The following is a 12,313-nucleotide window of genomic DNA, read 5'->3' as shown; positions in this document are numbered from 1 at the left end:
TTTCGTTTTTTAAAGTGGGCTCCATGCCCAACGTGGGGCTTGACCTCACGACCCTGAGATCAAGAGTCAGATGTTCTACCAACTTAGCCAGCCAGGTGCCCCTTCAAAAAAATTTTAATGACTGCTCAGTAAAGTATTTCAAATAGATTTATCATAATTTATTTCTCTATTGCTGGATATTTAAATTGCTTCCAATTTTTCACTATTATAAGTAATGCCAATTTTAATCATTTTGTAGAGATGTATTTGTACATATTCAGGATTCTTTCTTCTGAGGATGTATTTACAGAGATGACATTAGTGAGTGAAAACGTAGGAACAAGTTCCTTTCTAAATGTTAGGCCACTTCATACTCTTATGTGAACATATATTTCACCACAGCCTCGCCAGCAATGGGTATTAATTATTTAAACCTACGATTATTACTGGGCTCAACAATATTTTTGGTTCTATCTTTCATCCTTCATCTATAGAGGAAGGAGAGGTTGTTCCAGTTTCTCTTCTTTGTTTGATTCACTTTACTAGGTTATGGCTAGCTGTTAACATCTGTTGAACACTTAATATATACTAGCACTATTCATCAGTTAATCTTCCTAATAACCCAATGAAGAAAGTGCTGTTATTTTCTCCATTTTATGGAAGAGGAAATTGAGGCAAAGAGAGGTTAAGTAACCATGACTCTTTCAACCCATCCAAAAGTCCCCAGCAAATCAGGCTTCTGTCCAATGCTTGATGCAAATGCTTTTTCCAACTGCTGTTATTACACTTGCTTTTTATTTTTTATTTTTTTAATGTTTATTTCTGAGAGACAGCAAGCAAGCGAGCATGAGCAGGGGTGGAGCAGAGAGAGGGAGACACAGAATCCAAAGCAGGCTCCAGTCTCCGTGCTGTCAGCATAGAGCCCGACGCGGGGCTCGAACTCACAAACCGTGAGATCAAGTCCCTGAGCCAAAGTCGGACACTTAACCAACTGAGCACCCAGGTGCCCCTACACTCATGTTTTAAAAAGTCTTTTTGGGGGGGAAAGTTTCCTCTCTGTACATCCCCCATGAGCATCACAAGCTACCTATTACTTAGTGTTACATCAGATAAAGGTTTAAAAAAATATAGGATTTAAAACAAAAGAGTGTTTTAAAACAAGTGTTCATTTCCCTTAAACTCATAACTTCTGTTTATAATGGAAAGTGCTCAGTTATTAATAGAGAAGAATGCTTTAAGAGTGATCAATAAAATTCTTTAAAAATAATTTTGTCTGAAGTGTTTCCTACATTTTAAATTTTACAACAAAAACCTGAGCCCCACCCCCCCAAATTCCCTCCTGTTCTATTCCTGTTCAGCAAAGCTCAATTTTCTTTTTTTTTTTTTTTAATTTTTTTTTTTTTCAACGTTTTATTTTATTTTTGGGACAGAGACAAAGCATGAATGGGGGAGGGGCAGAGAGAGAGGGAGACACAGAATCGGAAACAGGCTCCAGGCTCTGAGCCATCAGCCCAGAGCCTGATGCGGGGCTCGAACTCACGGACCGCGAGATCATGACCTGGCTGAAGTCGGACGCTTAACCGACTGCGCCACCCAGGCGCCCCAAAGCTCAATTTTCTTAATGTAATACCTCAGCTTTAAATTAAAAAGTGATTGCCTACTATATTTGCTTCTAAAATGCTTTTCTATAAATACTGTTGTCATTGTGTCTGTGATATACATTTTTTATATTCATTTATTTTTATTTTTTATTTTTTATTATTTTTTTTTAATTTTTTTTTTAACGTTTATTTATTTTTGAGACAGAGAGAGACAGAGCATGAATGGGGGAGGGTCAGAGAGAGGGAGACACAGAATCTGAAACAGGCTCCAGGCTCTGAGCTGTCAGCACAGAGCCCGACGCAGGGCTCGAACTCACGGACCGTGAGATCATGACCTGAGCTGAAGCCGGCCGCCCAACCAACTGAGCCACCCAGGCGCCCCTATATTTATTTTTTAATATAACTTATTGTTTCTGTGATATATATAATACATATAAATCACACCTATGTATACATGTGTATGTTTATGACACACACACATGATTTATGTATATGTACAACTTCTACTTCTTGAGATGGGAGACTTTCACTGCCAACTAACCTAACGAGAACCTTAAAAGGGGGGGGGGGGTGGAATCCTCAAAATAGAAGTTTTACATAAATAAAAAGAACATGTGTACATGTTATATATATGTATACTTACATATAATTTATGTATGTACAATATACAGATCAGTCATTTTCATTTGTATTTACTGATCATTTCTTTTATAATTTTTTCTGAGTACTTATAAACTTAGAAGGCACTTCATTCTCAACAATTTTAATGTATTTTCCAGTTTCATTAATATTTTCTACAGTTAGAACATTTTTAAATTCTTTTTTTAATTATAATTTTAATATATTCAAGTTAATATCTAAACCATTCATGTTTTTGAAGTCCTAATTACATTGAATAATCCTTCCCTTCTCCAGTGATGTATGATATCTCCTTTATCATGGTAAATTTTACCAGGGTTTGTTTCTGGTTACCTATTCTTGCCCTGGGATCATCTTTAAAATGACTATACCCTTCTATATATTTGATGGTAACGTCCAAAAAATTATATTATTTCTGCATATTTCTCCTACATCTAGCCACCTGACGCAACCCCCTTTTGGTTTTCTAGGTAGATCCTGTATTACCTATAAATATTTCTTTTCTTCTTTCAAATAGCCCTCTTATTTAATCTTAACTCACTAAACCGTACTCCTAATAGCATAAAAAAATAATAGGCAGGTTAGTTTCTCCCAGGGATTTTACTAGTAATATCACCAAAACCACATGGTTAAGTTTGTTAGCTGTGGGTGTGAAATATTTACCAAAACAGAAAATTAGCTGTATTTCTTTGCGAAGTTCTATTTATCAAAAAGGAATGGTTATTGTGTTTTATACATTTTCCCTAGAGGAAATCACATATTATCTAAACCATAAATAGATTTAACTATATTAATATATTTCCTAAGTTGGATTCCTAAGGGAAATCCTACCTCTACATGGGTATTATTCTTTTAATGCGCTGTTGAGTTCAATTAGCTATTATTTTAACTGGCATTTTTTGGTTTTATATTACATTCATGGATGAGATCTGTCTGTAATTTTATTAAGTCTCTCCTTGTCAGGTATTAAAATTTTATTTACTATTTTTAAGGCAATTTTTAAGAGCAGTTTTAGCTTTACAGTACAAGTGAGAGAATGGCACAGAGACTTCTTACATGCCCTGTCTCTCTACAGGCATAGCCTACCCCTCCTCTGTTACCACCATCAGGCATCAGAGGTGACGAACTGTTACAACTGATGAACCTACAATGATACATCATAATCACCCAAAGTTCGTAGTTTACATTGCTGTTCACTCCTGGTGGTGTACATTCTATGGGTTTGGGCAAATGTACCATAACATGTATCCATCACTGCAATATTTTATAGAATTTCCACTGCCCTAAAAATCCTGTGCTTGGGGCGCCTGGGTGGCGCAGTCGGTTAAGCGTCCGACTTCAGCCAGGTCACGATCTCGCGGTCCGTGAGTTCGAGCCCCGCGTCAGGCTATGGGCTGATGGCTCAGAGCCTGGAGCCTGTTTCCGATTCTGTGTCTCCCTCTCTCTCTGCCCCTCCCCCATTCATGCTTTGTCTCTCTCTGTCCCAAAAATAAATAAACGTTGAAAAAAAAATTAAAAAAAAAAAAAAAAAATCCTGTGCTTGCCCTATTCATCCCTCCCTACTCTCCCAACCGCAGGCAACCACGATTTTTTTTACTGTCTACATAATTGTCTTTTTATGCCAGGTTTTCATACCAGGATTACGTTAACTTCACAAAGTAACTGTTCCAAAACAGTTTTTAATTCATCATGACAGTTTTTAATTCCTTAAACATTTGGAATAATTCATCTGAAAAATTACCTGGGTCTAAAACGTGTTTTTATTTTTTCAGTAATCTCTACAACATAATATGGGGCCTCAAACTCACGGCCCTGAGATCGAGTTGTATGCTCTTCTAACTGAGCCAGCCAGATACTCCTAAAAACATTTTTTAGGAGTCTCCCTTCCTTCCTCTCTCTCTTTTTTTTTTTTTTTTTTTTTTTTTAGAGAGAGAAAGAGCAAGCAGGGGATAAAGGCAGAAGGAGAGAGAGAATCTTAAGCAGGCTCCACACTCAGCATGGAGCCTGATGCAAGGCTTGATCCCACGACCCTGCGATCATCACCTAAGCTGAAATCAAGAAAGAGTTGGAGGCTCAACTGACTGAGCCACCCTAGTGTCCAGGAGGTATTTCTTTCATACTTTTTAAAATTTTTTCCTTCAATTTCAGAAAAGTTCATTTTATCAAAAAATTTTGAATCTATTTAATAGTGGTCTCAATTAAAAATATCTTCTGTAATGGTTTTCTTTATTTTCCTTTTTTCTTCTTATAAATCCATTTTTTCCTCCATGTTCCTTAGTGCTAGTCTTTTTTTTTTTTTTTCCAACGTTTATTTATTTTTGGGACAGAGAGAGACAGAGCATGAACGGGGGAGGGGCAGAGAGAGAGGGAGACACAGAATCGGAAACAGGCTCCAGGCTCTGAGCCATCAGCCCAGAGCCTGACGCGGGGCTCGAACTCCCGGACCGGGAGATCGTGACCTGGCTGAAGTCGGACGCTTAACCGACTGCGCCACCCAGGCGCCCCAGTGCTAGTCTTTTAAACCCTTGAACTGAATGCCTATTTTATTTTTCCCTCTTTAGGCCCCAAAGAGTATATCTGATTTCCCAAGTGACTGACCTTTTTTGTTTTGTTAAATCACATCTTTTATGGAATTAAAATAAAATTTACATAGAATAAAATGCTCAGATTTTAAGTATTCAATGAGTTTTGACGATTGTATCTACCCTGTAACTACCACCAAAGAAAATACAGACCATTTCTATCACCCAGAGTTCCCTGTACCCTTTTCCAGCTAACTCTCATGCCCTGCTACTTAATTTCCTTCACCATAGACTACTTTTGCATGTTCTTGAACTTCATGTAAGTGGAATCACAGAATAGATCTTTGTATCTGACTTCCGCTCAACCAATGTTTTGAGATTCATCACCATTCTTGCATATCCTAGTAATCTGTTCTTTTTTTTTTTTTTTTTTAACTACTGAGTACTAATTTACTCTATGAATATACAGCAGTTTGCTTATCCATGATCCTGCTTGGTGAACATTTGAGTGGTTTCCAGTTTTTGGATATTGTGAGTAAGGTTGCTATAAACACTTTAAAACAAATCTTTCTTTGGGCATAATACACTTAGTGATTTCTACATATACAGCAGGGCTTCAAAAACTGACAAATACATTTTTGTTTTTTTGAACTCCAAGATTTTTTTTATAGTCAAGTATATTATCAATTTCTCCACTAATACTCCAGAAGAGGCATTTTTGTCTTCTAGCCGGTTTAAGCAGAAAAGTTATTAAAAGTTATTAGACAGCTCACAAAATCTGTTAAGAGTCAGACTCGGGCTTGGAAGTTATGTAGCTAGGAATTATGATCAAATCATAACGGACAGTTCAGAGGTGTGATGATCCACAACTGTGGGGCACTAGGAAAACAGCACAGGCTACTTCCACAGCCGGGGTGTAGGGCGAAAGCCCCAAGCTTTGCAGTGCTCTTCCACGTTTGCTGGCAAAATGGATTCTGTGCAGCACAGCCTAACTCATACTTGAATTTCAAAGGAAATGTGCTGAGCAGTGAAACCTAAGTCACATGCCTGCAAACACTCTCAACCCCAAGATGTATCTTTTTATAAAAAGGGTAAGTTTCCTTCTCTATTTGCAATTATGGTTTCTGTTACATTTATTCTGACTTTAGAAATCAGGCATCTCTTTATTCTTCCCCTCTGAATCTTGGGAACATTCCTCAAGGTTGTCCTCTGCTTTACTGTTTGTCTAATTGTATGTCAGTCTTTCTAATTCTGAATTCTGCTCTCATGTTTTCAGTTTCCAGGCAATTCTGCTTATCTTCCCCTAGTCTCTTTCTTCAATGCCTACACCCCCCCACACACACACACACACAAAAGCAGTGTCTTCATATCTTACTGACAACATGTAGTAGATACTTGTTTCCTTTTGAATCTTATGATACAGTCTAAGAGAGGTGATATCTCAATTTTCTGTTGGACAGTCTCCTCTTATGTTGCGGTAGTTTTTTTCTTCATGGAGCTTTCTGCCTAATAATCCATGTGCAGTAGGGAGTCCCAAGATTGTCCTATACTGTCTTGTGGAGGGAGCAAAAGATGTTACTCAATTTTAAAACTAGGAGGCCAAATAACATGGTCTAAAATACAAACAAGGGTAATTTGGAAGCAGCAGTTGTTTACTGAAATTTCAAAGATACACCCCCCTTCTCCCACTGAAGAAGACAGTTTCTAGGATGTTTTGAGGGTACACTGCAAAAAGGTTTTTCATTATACACTCATACTGCTATCATTATAAATATCTCCGAATAGGATTTTTAATCTTTAAGAAGCATAAGATAGAACAGCTTCAGTTTAAAATATCAGAAATATTTTGAACCAGAAGTATTAGAGTTGAAAAATACAAATCACCAAAGACCATTTCCATGCAAAGAATATCAAACCTACAGGCCAGTATGGCAATTTTACTTCAAAACAAAATTATGCAAGCAATTGAAACACCACTTTTAGTATTCAAATACTTCCTCTTAACCCATCGTTCAACTTTTGAAGTGATTTATTCTTTTCAGATAATGCACAGAAAGAAAAAAAGACTCACTTTATTGACCCTTAACTGACTTAATTTTCATTTTAGCAATTCAAAATACATTAAACAAAAATAAAACTTTTATGTGTGTGTAATAGGATGTAAGAACTCTAAGGATCCCAAATGCATTAAAACTTATATTTTTATGAGGTTTGTCTGTCCTAATAATTATATATTTGTAACCACTAACTCTGCATTTTTACCTTTGGACTAGATTTCAGAAAGCAGTAAAGCAGTCGCTGTCTATTTTATAATGACAGAGGTAAGAGAACGAGTTTCCTTTTGAATAAATACTGAGAATATTCAACACAGTGGCAGAGAGTGAATTATAATTATACTTAATGTTAACAATCTGTTCACTGGGGTTGCAAAATTTCAGGCTACAGAGTATTCAAAAATTCATTTCTATTATGCCAATAAAAAGAATGGGCTTAGAAACAAAGGAATGTTTTTTTTACAGTTTATTGTACATTAAAAAACTTTTTTTTAATGTTTATTTATTTTTGGGATAGAGTGTGAGCAGGGGTGGGACAGAGAGGGAAACACAGAATCCAAAGCAGGCTACAGGCTCTGAGCTTTCAGCACAGAGCCCAACGTGGGGCTCGAAATCATGAACCATGAGATCATGACATGAGCCAAAGTTGGACGCTTAACCAACTGAGCCACCCACACAGCCCATAGTTAGTTGTACATTTTTTATCTTTACAGAAAAAAAACAATTCCTTTGGGGCGCCTGGGTGGTGCAGTCGGTTGAGCGTCCGACTTCAGCCAGGTCACGATCTCGCGGTCCGTGAGTTCGAGCCCCGCGTCGGGCTCTGGGCTGATGGCTCGGAGCCTGGAGCCTGTTTCCGATTCTGTGTCTCCCTCTCTCTCTGCCCCTCCCCCGTTCATGCTCTGTCTCTCTCTGTCCCAAAAATAAATAAAACGTTGAAAAAAAAAACCAATTCCTTCACCTTACAATATCAATTATTTTCACAGTTCTAAATCACTTCTAATTCTTTCACATATTTATATGTATCAAGACTCATTTGGTATTTGTAGGCTGTTCTTTCATATACCAAGACTCTGCAAATATTTTTCCATGGCAAATGAACTTCCCTGGCATTTATGTATACTGCAATGACTATTCATATGCATTAACATATGCTTAGTCTAAAACCATGCCAGTTCTTTAAGAAACCGAATAACAGATCTGAAATAATCTCATAAATTCCTTCACCTTGTTAAAAATGTTTCTTGTGATTTTCCTAACCGTAACAATGGGGAAAATTTTAAGTTTATCAACTATACCTAGTCTCAACTAGTATTTTTCAAATTGAGATGGGTCTCATTCAGCGACCTTCCTCCAAGTGTAATACTTTCTCCTCTTGACTGGCCTTGACTCCCTAACTCCTTTCCCATATGGCCGCATCTTACCTCCTCTGACCTTAATATCCATTCTCTAGAGTGGAGGGCAGAACATTCTCCTAAGATAGAACACAGAAAACTAATCACCTTCACCTCTTTCATCAAACTTTACTAACCAAGAGAACCGAATGGTGTGTAGGGCACTATGGGATGGTGTTTTTAAATTTTTTTTTTTAACGTTATTATTGAGAGACAGAGAGAGCGTGAGCAGGGGAGGGGCAGGGAGAGGGGGAGACACAGAATCTGAATCAGGCTCCAGGCTCTGAGTGGTCAGCACAGAGCACAACACGGGGCTCGAACCCACAAACCATGAGATCATGACCTGCGCCCAAGTCGGTCGCCTAACCAACTGAGCCACTCAGGCGCCCCGGGATGGTGTTTTATAAGGCACATGAAGACTAGGCTCCTACAATTCCCTGAAATTTTTCATCTTGTCAATGAAAAAAAACAGTGAAACATCAGATAATTCTTTTTTGGACAGAAAAGACAGGTGGGATCAACAAAAATGTAACCCAAAACCACAAAATAATATCAGAAAACCTAACTAACAAGGCAGTTTCCACTAAATACAGCTGGCTGTATTACTGAAAGGAAGTGAAATATTAATTTTTAAAAGGTTGCTTTTAGAAGAATGTTCTTTATCTTGGTCACAAACACACCCACCCACCCTCTGTCCATGCATGCGATTGATTGCTTTCTGGTTCTGAAGGTAAAGGAAGACTATGGGTTATACATTGTTATGACCATATGACAAATGCTGTTGAATCTAGATTTATGGCTACAAAATATGATCACGCAGATCTTTTCAAAAGGATTAACATTTCCTATACCAGATATGGGATTATTTCAAAAGAACTAGGTACTTACGAGCTGCTTTGATCTGTCTCTGTGTAGCTTTGTATCTTACATGGCCAAGTCCAAGTACTGCATAATGATCTTGGTTCTGATAAAGACACAAAAGGAAGTCAAGTGTGAAATGGAGCTGATATCCCTTGTGCTGGCACCCATTTTAGTGCTTCCCAAAGTGAGAATCCCATAATAGGAGACATTCTATATATAATGGATTCTGTGGTACGTAAGTCTGGGAAATGTGGATTGTGATACAGCCTTCTTGATGATTGGTATGCATATAAATCAAAGGCTCTGAGAAGTCTTGCAATTAAAAAAAACCAACCAAACAGAAACCTGCAAAACCCAGCATTTTCTTAACTTACATGACCACTGAGCCCATTTTTCTCCTAACACCTAGTAATATCCTATGGCCATCCTTATATCAAGAGATTTCAGAACTGAGGGAAGCACTATCACAGCCCCACAGGGTTGGGCCAGGGCAATGAAAGGATAGGACCAGGAGTTGTGCAGAGCAAAGGTAGGCTGGATGGAAATTTTGAGAAACTGAGAGATGAGGCTTCTCTGGAGAGGAAGTACCTGCTGTCGTTAACATCCTTGCAAACTGACAAGTTGAAGCAGCAACTGGAGTGAAGGTTCCCTACAGAACTCAAAGGGTGAGTCTAGTACTGGAGAACTGAATGGGGGGAAAAGGGAGTTGGGGGCATGAAACACAGGAGAAAAAAGTTAAATAGAGCTGACTGGTTTCCCTTCAAATTCAGGATTACAAAGTTCATGTGGATGGGCTTTTTCATTACGCCTGGCCATCATTCCAACTGGTTTACCTTTCCACTCCCTAAGGTTACTATTTCTCTAGTCTCTCCTCAACCCTCACAGATCCTTCTCCACCCTCTTATCAACAGCCCTGCCTCCCAGTTAACTATAAGATGTAAATTATCCTACTCAAATTCCTACTCAATCTTTGTACTACCCTACCTGCAACCATACATCTTTCCCCTTTTCCTCCATTCACAACTGAAGAAGTCTGTCCTTCTGAGACAAACTACTCCACCCCTCCTCTTGGTTCTGAGCACTGTCTTCTCTACGTCTCCTCAAATACTAGTATCTTTCAGGGATCTCCCAAGCTTCAAGTGGATTATCTTCATCTGTATAAAAAGATGCTGTTAGTTCTCATCCTTAAAAACACATCCATGACCCCCTTTCCAGTTACCACTCTCTCCATCTCTCTGCTGTCCGTCAACATTAAACTTCTTGAAAAAGGTGTCCACACGTTTTACCTCCTTTCGCATTCATTTTCAAACCACTCCAGTTTGGTTCTGTTCCACCCACTCCCACCCCCGGCACAACGAGGCTGCTCTCTTCAGTATCAATTTCCAGGTACAAAATCCAAGACCACTCATCTGCCCTCACTTGACTTCAGCTCCCAGTGGCAGCACAGCTGACTCATTCCTTAAAATATTATCTTTCTTTAGTGTTTCCGTGCATTCACTCTGTTTTCTTCCCACCTTCCAGTAACTTTTTTCAGCCACTTTTACTGGCTTCTCTATGACCTGCAAAGCTCAGTTCTGGGGTTTCTTTTGTCTCTCTCTACATTTCAGTTCAAAGTGATTCGATTCAGTGCCAGGGCTAGAATACACTTATGACTCCCCAGTTCACTGGAGCACAGACATCTCTTCTGAGCTCCAGATGCACTGAGCACCTCCATTTCTCACTATTCCTGGCTTGTCTCTCTCTCTACCTCGATCACTCACTTCCAAATACAAGACTGGTGCTGCAGTTCACTGCAGATACCGAGCTCTTCCTCCCCCCAGCCTGGCACATTCCCCCTTCTTCATGTGGCTGCTGTCTTCTCATCCTTCAGCCTCAGTTTAAATGTTATCACCTTATTTAAAACAGACAACCTTCTCTGCCCATCTCTGCTCCTTCTTGTTCCCTCTGAAGTATTTAAAAATTGTCATTGCTTCAAACTCTCTACTGGCTTTCCAGTGACTATTGCTCCTTACCTCCTCACACCCCCTATCCATTCTGTACCACCTATTTGCCTCCTTTAGTTCCTGGCACTTCGAACTTCTTTCTGCCCCCACACAAGATCTCTGCCTGGAATGGCATTCTTGCGGATCTTTATGTGTCATTCAGGTTTTATCTTAAATGTCAACTGCACAGGCCTTCCCCACCTACTCACTCTAAAGCAGTCATATGGACACTCTATCACATCATCCTGTTCTACTTCTTTGCCCAGCATTTGGTGGCCACATCTTTGGTTGTTTACTTATTGCCTGTCTCATTAGAATACAAGCTATGTGGGAGCAGTGATACTGTCTTGTTCAGTTGACTTCTCAGCACCCAGAACAGGGTCTGACACATAGAAGATGCCTGATCCTGTTTGTTGAAAAGAAACAACCAACTGAACAAAATGTATGAACCCTGCTACCTGTTGTCATATCATCTATTCTTTTCTATACCAAAGACTTTCTTCATTCTTTCTTTTCTCTCTTGTAGACCTCAACGGTCCCCAGTTCTATCTTCTCCTGACCCTGCTTTTCCCTCAAGTTACTATTTTCTCTTATTTTCTTTACAACTCAGCTATGAAAAAGAGTATTTTGCACTGTGGTCTCCTACAACCCAACTATAACTGCTCGCCATCCCAACCTTTTTATTGGAATGGCTTTCAGTGTGGTCTCCTAAGCTTCATTTGCCAAACCCAGTAGGTTTTTATCATTATTCATGTTATGGGATGACCTCCAAAGCAGTGACACTGGTGACTGTGGTTTTCTTCTTGAGACTTCTTCCTCTCTTAGTTTCTGGAAGACTAGTGCCTGATGTTTAATAAACCTTTGTGGAACAAATGTCTTTTTGTTTTCTTTCTACGTCTTTCACCCTTCTTAGTATCCTTTGCTGCTTCTCCTCCTCTGCCCACACCTTAAATATTCAGGAGAATATTTAACAATATGAACAATGTTCAGTCCTTTTTTTTTTTTTTAATCAATAATGACAATATGTGAATCAGCTAACATTCTCAGCACTTACTTTTCTAAGTGCTTTACACATACTCTTTATCTTATTTAATCCTACAAGCGAGGAGAGAGAAATTATCCACTATTATTTATCCTATGTCAAGCGATAAGTTAAGTGTTTTACACGCATCATTGCGTTAATCCTCACTAAACTCCTTTGAGGTGTTAGCAATCTCACCATAGGAAACAGACTTCTCAAGTAACTTTCCCAAGGTCCCACCACACTAAATGGGCAGAGCCAGA

General features: G+C 38.9%; 1 protein-coding gene across 2 annotated transcripts in view; it reads right to left on the bottom strand.

Moving 5' to 3' along the window:
- The window catches only part of DNAJC2 (DnaJ heat shock protein family (Hsp40) member C2), a 37,979-nt gene that overhangs the window by 21,804 nt on the left and 3,862 nt on the right, over window positions 1–12,313 (bottom strand). For both annotated transcript variants that reach the window (XM_045494548.1, XM_045494549.1), the window contains one exon: window positions 9,075–9,150. In XM_045494548.1, coding sequence (XP_045350504.1) covers window positions 9,075–9,150 — 76 coding nt within the window. The remainder of the gene's footprint in view (window positions 1–9,074; window positions 9,151–12,313) is intronic.

This window comes from Leopardus geoffroyi, chromosome A2 (genome assembly GCF_018350155.1).
Source record: "Leopardus geoffroyi isolate Oge1 chromosome A2, O.geoffroyi_Oge1_pat1.0, whole genome shotgun sequence".
Classification (NCBI taxonomy): domain Eukaryota; kingdom Metazoa; phylum Chordata; class Mammalia; order Carnivora; family Felidae; genus Leopardus; species Leopardus geoffroyi.
Note: the sequence above shows the minus strand (reverse complement) of the source record. Positions and strands in the feature narration are given on the sequence as shown.